Source organism: Sceloporus occidentalis, unplaced genomic scaffold (assembly GCF_023333645.1).
Source record: "Sceloporus occidentalis isolate IW3139 unplaced genomic scaffold, rSceOcc1.0.p SCAF_26, whole genome shotgun sequence".
In the NCBI taxonomy this organism is placed as follows: Eukaryota; Metazoa; Chordata; class Lepidosauria; order Squamata; family Phrynosomatidae; genus Sceloporus; species Sceloporus occidentalis.
In genome coordinates this window covers 11,381,009-11,393,922 of record NW_028317006.1, presented here as the reverse complement: position 1 = coordinate 11,393,922, position 12,914 = coordinate 11,381,009, and the positions used below count along the sequence as shown (strand labels likewise).

The following is a 12,914-nucleotide window of genomic DNA, read 5'->3' as shown; positions in this document are numbered from 1 at the left end:
AAGTAAACTATTCTCTACATAAATAAAGTACACCTGAGCGGAATTGCGCAGTCACAGCTTGTCCGTCTGAAAGAGTTAACATGCCATTCATTCTAGCGCTCATACCCCAAGATGCCGCATCAGCACATTATACAGGACAAAAGTGACACAGCATGACTCAATGAATTTCAGTTACCGGCAAAGCGTGCAATTAGGCTGAAAGATGACATCACTGACCTGTACGAACACTAAAATAACCTGTTCTGCCTCTGGGTGAAACCAGACCTGGGAATGTCAAGTATGAACTGGGTAAGAAATCAGGGAGTATCTTTGGAACGTGGGCATGCTGTGCATGGAATCGAGTGGAAATCTTACTACCAGTTATTTTAATAACGAAATAAACAATTTGACATCACTAAGGAAGCATTTGACCCACATAGCAGGCACATGATTGCACGCGTAAGCAAAAAGCCGTTGGTAACTGCGTAATACATACATAAATGAAACTGTATACCACTTTTTTTTTGAATGGTTGAGCAGGGTGATAAATTTCAGGAAGGAAGTTGATTGAACTATAATTTTCACAGTATATTAGTTTTACTCTTAATAGCATTACAGCGGTTAAAGAACGAGATAAAGGACTTCTTAATAAATGGGTTTGGTTATGCTCAAGGACGATAAGTTACTTTTATGTACAAAGGGTGCCAATTTCTTTGCCTTAAATGTGTTTTAATTCATCGCATCTGCATACTTTAAAAAGGGTGATTAAAGACTACAGATGTAACAACGCTAATTGCGTTCCCGGTTACCACAGCAGGAATGAAGGATTTAACACGGAAGCGGGTGAATAACTTGACGTGGCTGCTAGAATGTTAGCAGACGGCAGATTCCCGTTGTCAGAACGTGGAAGAATATATTTTTCATGAAGATCTCAGGAAATGGCTGAGCAAACACTGCCTGGGCTGACTCCACAGTATAAGTCTGGTTTACGCTGCATTCTTGATGATTAAACTCAGAGCAAAGATATGAACGGCCGCGCCCAATGCTTTTTGCTTAAAGAGAAGACAGCGTTTACATGGAGAGCGCTGTGACCCCCTATCAAGCAAATATGGAGGGTTAAAGAGACAGTAAAGCCACACCGGAAGTAGACGGCATAAGGGATAACAGCCGACATAAACACTTAAAGTGCCCCTTAATGTAATATAAAACTCTATACATTATACTTACACGTATGTAAATACACATGTACGCCTATCGCCAGTCAGGCGGCATGTGCCACCGACGCTTCCTACACTTTAAATATCTGGGCTATGGTGCTGAAGTCTATTCACTAAAGAGAGAGTTTATACGAGAGTTGTGGTTTCAGCTCATTGTCATTATGAAGGTCCAGTGAGCTTCTGCTGCAAGGAGAGCTTGGCTGGCCCTGCATAATGTATAGTTAAATCAGTGAGAGGTCTTCTCACCCGTTGAATTATATAATAAGCGGGGCCACCTCAGCTGTTGGTGCTAGAGAAACCTGAACATTTTGGCCCTTCATGACTAATAGTGGCGAGGTGAAACCATAACTCTCCAGAAAATGCTCCCCTTAGTGAATAGATCCCACGGTGCATCAGGACAGGGAACATTGCGGCCCCAGGTGCATATGTCACTCAGAGTAATTTTAAGTCTTATAAATCTGATAAGGAACATACATCCCACCTAGAGATCATCTATATAGGAACAGCATGTTTCTTATTCCTCGTGGCAGAACCCGCTTGCTATTGGAGTCTCTGAGCCTGTCACTGGTTCTCCAGAAATAATACTCCTACTAATCGATAGGAACGGGTAGTAGAGATATCCATATTCACTGAGACAGATACCGATACTGTGATGATTCGTTACTTTGTTTAATTATGTGTCAGGTACTTTTTTGGTGTTTTAGTTCATTAATTTTTTGTTTTTGTGGTTTTAATTAGCTTGAGGGGTTGGGACATGCAACTTCTTTTTCTTTGTTGATATAAGTTGAAGCATAGAAGCCCAACCTGTCCCTTTAAGTCTAATTCTGCTACATGTGTCTCCATGGTAACCACTAAAGAATACTGATAAATGGGAAACGAAAAAAAAAATCTAACGAACGCTGAAATTGAATCCTCACAAAATCTCACTTTTCACTGCCGTTCACCTGAATTTTATGGGGCCCAAAATTACACAAATTTAAAAGGGGCTAACACAGAAACAGAATTCGATGGCAGAGAAGAACCCTTCGGCACATCTAGTCTGCTTCTTTTTCCTGATCTAAAGACTTAGATCCTAATCGGTACTTGGGCTTGTCTTAGATTCAGAATAGCTTTATGTCTGTCCCATGCATGTTTAAGATCCCTCGATGCATTAGCCTCTACCACTTCTGATGGAAGGCTGTTCCTTTTATCCACCACCCTTTCCTAAAATTTCTTTACATTTCTCCTCTCTGAAAGTTGTCAGTAAAATAACAGACATCCGTATTAAAGGCTTGGCCCGATGCCTCGAGACTACGAGAAGCTACGTAAATGCCACCGCTCCTCCGAGCTTCTTATTTCTGGAAGTCAAATTGTTATTGTTATGTACTAACCTATGCCCAGTTTACCCTTTGTACAGAGCTGCAGAATATGATGGCGCTACATAAAACAATATTATTATTGGACCCTAATACCAAATACCGGTCTGTCCGATATCCCTTAAGCAACCTTCTCGTTCACGTATATGGCTGTAATCATTTTGGTTTAACAATACGTAATTATAGGGTCTAGAATCTTAGCCCCAATTCATTTCTAGCAAGCACTGAAATGTATTAAATACACATGTGACAGGACAGCTCATTGTGCTATCTGTGTGTGCTCAAGTTTCTCAGGCCCAAATCCATCACTACTACTATTACCATGGAAACCAATGAAAGCTGCACCCCCTGCATGACAGAGGCCTAGTGTCATTGAAAGAAAGGAGGACTAAAGGGCAAGGGGCTAAGGAATCTTGTACTGACAAACATATATCTTATTCACACACACACAATGTGCATATATATTATTCTCACACACAATGTGCATATATCTTATTCACACACACATAATGTGCATATATATTATTCTCACACACAATGTGCATATATCTTATTCACATACACACAAACACAATGTGCATATACATATGATGTGTGTGTTTGAAAACCAACTGACATTAACGCCAGACTCCCAAAAAGAGGGCATATTGCACCAAACTGCTTTGTAAACATAATGCAAAAATCACACAGGTTTCCGGGACCTTTGAGGAAAGCTTGCATTCATCTATATATCTTATTCTATGTCTGCCCAGTGAAACGTATCAACTCCCAATAAAGACTCCATCTTCTCTTGGGCTAATATGGCTATTTCCATTTTCCTCAAACACAAGGTCATACCAAAGGGACAAATTAAACATGTATTCCAAATATCTATAGGCAGTCTAATGTGTGTACCTTGTGTGTCCAGGATAAAAAAGCAAAGTACATATTGTTACTGATAACCCCAGGCCTTCATGTTTTTGCGGCCTACTATCGGTGGTCAAGTCCTACCTATCCACGTCATGTCCATTCATCTTCACGACCAACTACCAACGATCAGATCCTATCTACCTACATTACGTCTATTTATGTGGCCTCCTATCGGCGGTCAAGCCCTATCTACCTACATTACGTCCATTCACTTCCATGGCCTCCTATCGGTGGTCAAGTCCTATCTATCTACATTACGTTTATTTTTTGTGGCCTCCTTCCAGCAGTCATGGAACGATGTTTTGAGGTCAGCGTTTCCTATAAACAATATTCAATAACATAGGTTTTAACGATATCAAGGGTCGCCAGCCGAGCTGCATTTCCCTGGCCGGAAAACAAACGTTTACTTTGGATCAATAATAATCTGCAACTGTTACCTTCTTTTCTGGGAAGGAGGCACTACTGAAAGGTATTGAGATCCTGATAGAGTAGTATCAAATATTCATAGATGGATCTGAGCAAGGATAACCCGAAAATCTTCCCGTTTGACGAAGGGGTATCAGAGGTCACAGAGCTACCTTTAAGTGCTGTGGTTTTAACGGCTCTTCCACCCAACACCAAATCTGATGAATTACGTATTTGTTGGGATTCTTCTTTCTAGAATAAGACAGCCCTCTGAATTATGTCTCATTATTATTATTATATGGATCAAAACGTGTTTATTAAAGCTTTCAAGCAGGGAACAGGGTTAATAAGGCCTAGGTAGAACGACAAGGGAGGATTGTGACAGTGCTGGATTTGCAGCAAAGCATAGGAATGAGGAGGGAAAGGCCCCGGTGTCCCCTGGGCATTTAATAATGAAGCTTTGTGAAACCAGCATCAGCCGTGGGAAAACCGCTGAGCCAGCAATAAACAGAAAACTAGAAGAAAGCGAGAGATAAAATAGAGATTGGGAATGATAGGAGAACAAGGTGAGGGTGAGCGATTCAGGAGCAAATTAAAAGAAACAAATGTAAGCAGAAAACGGAAGAAAACCAATGAGGGATCCAGATGGGGGAGCATTACAGACGTGGGGAGTGAATGACAAACACACCGCTCCTATTTACGCTGAAGCACTTGTACCCTTGTCGGAAGTGCCATTCAACTCAACAGGGCCTGGCACATCATGGCATCAACCATCCATTAACCTGGTACTATACTGTGCTTAGTTAACATACTCCAATAGCTATAATATGAAATAGACACTCAAAAAATGGGTTAACTGTAGGGAGAGAGGAGTAAAAAAAACTGGATACAATGGATCAATGGTCTGTTAAGCTTATGTATCTAAAAGACGCAAACCCTCCCTACCACGTATATGGGAATAGAGACAAACAGATCTGGGCCTGAGGAAAAACGCATAAAAATAATAGAACAATTTTTAGTAATCCAAAAGAAAATGCATTTCCAGCTTCGAGCCCTTCCAGCAGATCATCAGATTCTGTGCTCGCTACTATTCTATATGTAGGTAGCAATGCAATTCGTTGTTATATAGTAATAGGCCAACCCATCCTGTAGGTCCGACAGATTTGTGTATGAATGTAGTTTGACTTACCTGATGACTCATTCACATACTTATACATTCAACATATGTAAGTAATCTGCCAGGACACAAATGCCAATACTTGTGTTAGTGCGAGTGTATATGTATGGGTTACTGACACGCACAAAAGTGTATATCACCAAGTCTGAATCCATAATACAGCCTTCTAAAGCTTCGTTCAATAATAAACTCTGCTACAATGTTTATAGGATTACCTACTTATTAAATATAATTTCACTCGAACATTCCACATTCATTCATTCAATCACTGATCAGCATCCCACATTCTCAGTGAAGAAAGTCGGCAATGGGGAACGGGCTTTACCAAAAGGTTGATAAGTGCACAGACCAGCCACCCAGGAGAGATGGTAGGGGCAAACAACTTTCACAAGAATTCAAAGATCCCAATGACAGGCAAGTCGGGAGTCATGACTCGGTGTGTCATCTGACATGCGCTGACTTTTTAAAAGTCAAGCCCTTTACGGATACAAGCTAACATTTCCCAAAACAGGAGTAGGACTTAGTAGGCTAAGTTGATTTAGTGTTGAGCTTTATGCCAAGTGGTTATATGAAGACCATTATATTTACTTTGGGCACGCTGGCCAGTTCCCACACATAGCATGACACACAATGCGTCCCGACACTGCATACACAAACACACAATGTTTCCTTTTGCACAGGATAAGCCAGTAAAACAAACTGGAATATCCTCTCGCCGAGAGATTTCACTCAGCGGGAACGACGTAAAAGATCTTTACTCCAAGAACGCTAAACACTGAGTTTTTAGGGTATTTGCACAGATGCAGAATACAAAGAATTCCGCTAACGGATGATTCCTGCACTTCCTGCACTCCAACATAATACCGGTAAGACTTACAGAGGTATCCAACATCTTTTACAAGTCCATCAAATAATGAGCAAGGGCCATGCATGAAAAATTTAGAGTGTTAGCTCCATTGGTCAGAGTCTTCCATTAACCTCCCTCCTGGGCCTCTACACATTCAAATGTCTATTTCACCCAAGTATGTATTTATTTCCCATTGTACATCGCTGCGGAATACGATGGCGCTATATAAAACAATATCAATATTCTTTCTAAAGAGGGTAAAATAAGCACTGTGCCTCTTTTGCCCACACCCCTGTGTAGTGAAAGCGACCCCTCGACAGATACAAGGAACACATAAGAAATGTTTTATTTTACCTTCGGCCAAAACCTCATCCACCGTCACCTGGTGTCTGCCGATATTAAACACTCGTCCGACGTAACCGGTTCCCAGGCCGCTGGATGACCCACCACCGACTCCAGATCCTGATCCCCCCAGCTCACGCCGGGAGTCAAAAAACTTCTTCATGCTACGGACGCCCCAAAAAAAGGCTTCAGCCAAGAAAATGAGCCTCTCCCTTAGATTAGGTGAACAAATTCATTCAATTGAGGATCACAGCCTAAAAACCGTAATCTACAAAAAAAAATGGACGAAAACAAAAAAAGGAGTGTATTCTACAATGAGAAAGGCGGATATTTGTCTATGTCATATAGGGTGTCAGCCCTGGGGTTGACAAATAACGTAGGGTTTACGCTTCAATAGTACATCAGAGGGGTAAATTCGGATTAACCCCTAAAAAGCTACAGAAATGGGTGATCTGTGTGCTCCCCAAACACATGCATTACAGACAAGCCCTAAATGCACCAAGCTTGTAGAAGATCGAGATGCTTCTTTGTAGCGATTAGATCCATGAAGAATTAGATGAATGCTGTGTATGGGAACAGCACAGCAGCTGATAACTGGGTCTTAACCAGGAAATGATCCTGAACAGGAAATGACTTAGATTTCCACAAAACCTGCCCCTTTCCTTCGCTTGTCCATTCTGCTGATCAGCAATTAGGGAGGGGGGGGGCAAATATGTTGCGAGTCCTTCAGGATGCCCCCCTTTCCTGCGCAACCCGCCGGCTCTGACACATCAATGATCGCACGGGCGGCCAGCACAACGACAGATATGGAGGGAGGGAGACACAGCTAGGAGACTTACGGCCGCGCCGATCAGCCCCGCCTCGCGTTGCATTCTGGGAGCTGTAGTCTTCTGGATGGGAAGGGTTTATGAGCCTTGACGAAGACACAAACTACAACTCCCAGGGGGCTGCGGGCAGCGGTTAATCCATCTGCCTGTCCTTCTGTAGTTACAATATAGCAGTGTGTCCAAGGTAGATGACCTATATCGGGTTTTGTATGGTTGGAGCCGTGACCTTTCCCTCTGCAGATGCTGAATTACGTGCGGAAGGAACTCAGCCATGCAACATCCCGTGTAGCAGCCATAACCCTGCGCTGTCACAACTGACAGCTGCCTATGGCTTCCTTCATGAATGAAGTCACAAGATCAGCCGGCATTCTGGCATTATATAAGAGCTGTCATTCTGTACATTATCACAATATTTGATTGCATTTGATATCAACATTAGCTTCAACATTGTATTTTATTATTTAAACATTGGATCATTTAATTTCGATTTACAGTGCAAAAAAAAAAAAATAATAATAATAAAAAATAGGTTTCTAGGGTTACTGCACCTGTGTGATTATAATTAGTCCTAATTGCATTATACATTCATTACAGTTAATAAGGTGTGTAATAGACATAGCATAAAAACATAGAATGTGACGGCAGAAAAGAACCATAATTTCTTCCAGCTTTAAAGGCTCAGTACTTGGTCTTAGATTCAGGATAGCCATAGTTTGAATTCCCTTACTGTGTTAATTTCTACCACTTCTGCTGGGAGGCTTTTGCATTTATCTACCACCCTCTTGGTAAAGTAAAACATCCATTACATCTAAACATTTGACCCTCTAGTTTTAGATTACAACCTCTTGTTCTTAAATTTCTCCTGTACTTTGTTAAATCACTTTACGTATTTAAATTTTTCTATCACGTCCCCTCACTCCTCCAAGATTAGAAGCCTTCAGAATATTTTTTCAGAATCGCTGCTTAACATTTATTTGTTTCTCTGAAGATTTAACCACATAAAACATGTAGACTTAAAAAAAAAAAAAATTAGTGGTTTCTATGACAACAACCTATCACTGTCTGCTTCTGTATCAAGTGACAATTAAGTGCTCCCGGCAAAAATGTTGAATGAGTTTTACTTGAATAAAGAATTATATGTGAGAAAGGGTTGGGCGCTCATCATCAGTACTGGGAATGATGTTTCCGATGCTGCATTTTGTTACAGAAGACTTAAATTCAGCAGAGAAGCTGTAACGTGGTACCTTTAAAAAGTGAACGGTGCCAAATACTGCCAAAAATGGTCAAAGGCTTTAACAAAAGCCTATTTCATAGCCTTCCTCTTTCATACCTGCCAACAGTCCTGAATTTTCTGGGACAGTCCCCTTTTTTGGGTCCCATATTTGGCTCTGTCCCATTATAAAAATACTGCCTATGTACTGTATAATGCATTACACGGTGCACAGGCAGCATTGTGTTTAAGTTGTGTATGTCTCAGATACCCACAGCCTAAATGCTAGTAAATGAGCTCCAGATACCCCAGGACAGAAGGGGTGGAGCTTAAAGTAGGTGGAGTCGCACAGCTCCTCCTACTTTAGGCTTCCCCTCCTCTATGTCCCAGGACACCTGGAGCAAAAGTCAGTCAGTATGATATTTGCAGCTGTGGACTGTGTTTATTACCAATGTTCCATCTAATTTTTCTTAGGTTGTGTGCGCAGAAAATTTCTCTTGTGCAAAAATGTTCCCAGAGCCAAAATTATGTGCGCACAATATCTCCACCGCATAAAGTATAAAAAAAAAAAATTTTTTTATTGGGAAAAACTGTTGTGCGCACAACTTTTGGACGTGTGCGCTCTCTAAAAATACTATGTGCGCGCGCACAAACGCACAGCTTAGAGGGAACACTGTTTATTACTGCTTTTAGGGCAAACATGTGGCTGTAATGGATACTTAATAACCTCACAAACAATAACCAAATGGACACATTGCAACATTTAAATAAAAACACAAGACATAGAAACTGGATGACACAGGCCGTGACGCTCTTTTGTTTAGTTTACAAATAACATTAACGATAACAAGTTTAACAAAACAATAACTATATACATATAAACACTTTTGGCCTAAACCACAGAGTACACCAAGATTAGAAGCCTTCAGAATATTTTTTCAGAATCGCTGCTTAACATTTATTTGTTTCTCTGAAGATTTAACCACATAAAACATGTAGACTTAAAAAAAAAAAAAATTCGTGGTTTCTATGACAACAACCTATCACTGTCTGCTTCTGTATCAAGTGACAAACATGTGGCTGTAATGGATACTTAATAACCTCACAAACAATAACCAAATGGACACATTGCAACATTTAAATAAAAACACAAGACATAGAAACTGGATGACACAGGCCGTGACGCTCTTTTGTTTAGTTTACAAATAACATTAACAATAACAAGTTTAACAAAACAATAACTATATACATATAAACACTTTTGGCCTAAACCACAGAGTACACCAAATTATTACATAAGCCATCCGCCTTGTAGGCCAAACTTATGGGGAGCAACTTTTTTGGTAAAATATAAATAATAATCATTATTATCTATTTATTCACAAACAAAGCGTGTGTTGGTGGTCGCCTCTTCTTTAACGGTGAGTGCAGACAGGTTGCAGCTCCCCTTGCGCAGTGACAATTCACCACAAAACCTCCCTATTTATAGGTGCTCTTCCCGCCAAAAGCGCTGCGCGAGCCTGTCACACACAAAGCGCGGTAATTACAGAAGCCAAATGAATATACAGTGTATTCTTTTTTTATTATTCACTAATGACATTCCCTATACCTGACATAGCTGCACTCTTCATGATCTCGATCCCCACAGCCACATAATGCCCCGCACTAAAGGCACAGGGGCTTGTCACTATTGTTTTGGGGTCACTTAGCTGTTTTCATGGAAAACAGGACATGTGTAGCTGTAACGTCCTTGCAAAAGCATTTTCTTTTTCCAATTATGGTTTTATTATCAATCGCTCAGGTAAGACAGTTTTCCGGTGGCTGTCAAACTCTGCCAGTAAAGGAGTTACATTATTACATCATTAAGCCCATTGTGCATGATAGACGTGAATTGCGTGATGATATCTATGTATGTATGGGTGAAGCTTTGGCTCAAGTGACCGCAGCTAGAAATGTACTGGCATGGAGGTCACATCAATGGATGTTGTAAAGTCGGAGGTATGTGTAATGCCCTGGGACATAAAGCTAATCAAGTATCCAGTTTCCTCTCCTTAAGAATCCTCAGCTTTCTTAGCTAGTAGGTTTTGCGCTATGCTGTCCTAGGAGTGCCAGAATAGTGCCATGGCCAATAGAGACGGGGCTTCCTCCCAACATGGTTGCTGGCCCAGATGTGTAGTATACTGAGATGGATTCGTGCTCAGCTTAATTTATTACTTTACTTGTGCTACAATTTACCCTCCAAAGGAAACGTATGCTACGTATGCTGGAGTAGCAATAAGGATAATAAGAGATGGAGAGAGGTAGGCAGGAGTTGTAAAAGGCTTTTCTAATGATCAATGAGTCTTTTAAACGCCTATGAAGATATTCCATTAAAAATCAACAATGATCATTTACAACTCCTGATCATTCACAACATCACATCTGATCATTCACAACATCACATCTGATCATTCACAACATCATTTTCTGATCCATTTCATGTTATTTTAATGGACCAAATTTGTGTTTCTTTCAAAAACACAGACATTTCTAAGTGACCCCAAACTTTTGAAGGGAAGTGCGTATAAACTCAAAAAGATCTACAGAATCTAGTGGAATTCTATAAATAAAATGAAATGAAAAATTGAATGTCTTACTCTTTTCTGGGATATGTTATACTAAGTCCTCCTTTATATGACTGATGATATTTAAAACATGCTCAGTTGATATATTGAAGTCATGAAATGTTAAGGTACCCCAAGAACCTTGCCAGGTATTGCTAATCCTCATATGTAATGAATGATAATTTGATACTGTATGACTGGCCTTTGTTGTTTGTTATGTATTACATGAATTATTTTATTATTATGCAAATGTTATAAAAATGATTACAAATATTGTGATTTATGTAGTTTATGTAGTTAATATACAGCAATTGTGTGGACTATGTGGTGTGCAGCTCTACATCTATAGAAGGTACCCAAAAGGCCACCTTTATACAATAAGGTTCTGACCAGTGATGTATTTACCTTCACTGTTGCCCTAGGCATACCTGGGGCAGCACCGCCTCCCGCCCCCTCTGTGCCGATGTCCCTACTTCTAGGCATCGGGATATGATGTCATATCCTGGGGCCCCACTTTTAAAGGAAACTATTGACGACTGTGCTGTCTTGGTATAGCCCTCCATGGTGCTAATGAGCCCGCTTGGGGAGATTAGTGGTGGCCATGCCTGGGAACTCTCCGGAGCCCACTTCCAGCCCACTTCCTCCAAAAATGGCATGTGTCCCACAACGTCACCAGGACCTCCTACCCACATCTAGCGAGATAGTTCGTAGGTATGCTAGTGGCGTTGCAGGGTGGCTCCCCGTTGCGTGGCAGAGAGGCAGCTGCCCAGAATTGTCAACTGGTTGTGACTCAGTAAACGTACAAAATCTTCACCTGCGCTTTTACAGTTTCCCTTTTCTTCTGTAAAGCTATTTAAAGGTCCTTTTTCCACTTCTCTGTTTAATTTGACAGTTTTGTAACTAATTGCAGCTCTAGAAACTGAAGGAAAGTCACTCCTAATTCCTCTGAATATTCACACTATTCACAACAAAATAATTACTTAATCCTGTCCAATTTTTCCTCCTTCATAATTTTTAATGGGTACACCTAATTGTCATGTGACGCAAATGCAAGAAATGACAGCTTCCCGATTTAGGAAAAAAGAAAAAAAGCTGTTTTACCTAAAGTGTTAGAGAACATCTAATCACTGCCTATCAAGGCAGAGGATTGGGATTATGGAACCAAACTGAAGGTCAACCAACGGCAAACGGGGGAACTGAGATACCGTAGACCCCAAACCTTCTATTTATCTATTAACCTTTCTCGGCATCTTACTACTCTGGCCTTAGTGAAACATATTTGGTTGGACAGCGCACATCTTGGTTGGATACAGGAGAGTTGTGGTATTCACTTGCGCGCTTCACTGTCCATTATGAAGGTCCAAACCCTGGTGGCCTTCTGCTACAGGAAGAGCTTGATGGGCCATTTAAAAAGAACATTTAAATTAGTAAGATTTCTTTAAAGTCTCCTTAAATATTGAATAATGCTTTATGAAGGACCAGTTTAGCCCTTCGTGCTGAAAAAAAATATCCAGTCAGTGGTGGCCTTTCATAGAGGATAACGAAGTGAGGGAGCTGAAACCACAACTCTCTGTTTAGTCAATAAACCCCATACAGGGAAAAGTTGCGCAGGGCAGTAGTCTTTCTGCCTAGCAGCTGATGAAGCCAGCTAATAAACCAAGACGTAATACTGTTGCATGTGGCCTATTTCAGTAAACGATCGCACGTCTTCCAAACAGAAGCACACCATCAAAGCTCCAATGCATTCACTGGGAATATTTTCAAATGGGAACTTGCACTATTTTTTTTTTATTACTTTTATCAGATTAAAGCAAATGTTTCAAAAGTATTTATTTCTAAAATATTTAAAGCTTTTGCATAATATGTTTTCAGGCAGCCATTTATATATATATATTCAGCCTGCATTATCCTCTAACCCAGTCTATTAGACAATCATCATACGACCTAGGGTAAAAAGTAGAATGTCTCAGTCTTTATCACCCAGTTGGACTGTTTGACTAATGAAAGCTTATGAAGGGAAGGATTTCATTGGACAAACTGCGC

The 12,914-nt window shown here is 40.6% G+C and overlaps 1 protein-coding gene across 1 annotated transcript in view; it reads right to left on the bottom strand.

Moving 5' to 3' along the window:
* Positions 1-6,394, bottom strand: part of LOC149300164 (AP2-associated protein kinase 1-like) — a 40,905-nt gene extending 34,511 nt beyond the window's left edge. Inside the window, exon 1 of the mRNA XM_089485579.1 lies at positions 6,244-6,394. Coding sequence (XP_089341705.1) covers positions 6,244-6,394 — 151 coding nt within the window. The remainder of the gene's footprint in view (positions 1-6,243) is intronic.
* Between the last annotated feature and the right edge of the window lie 6,520 nt (positions 6,395-12,914).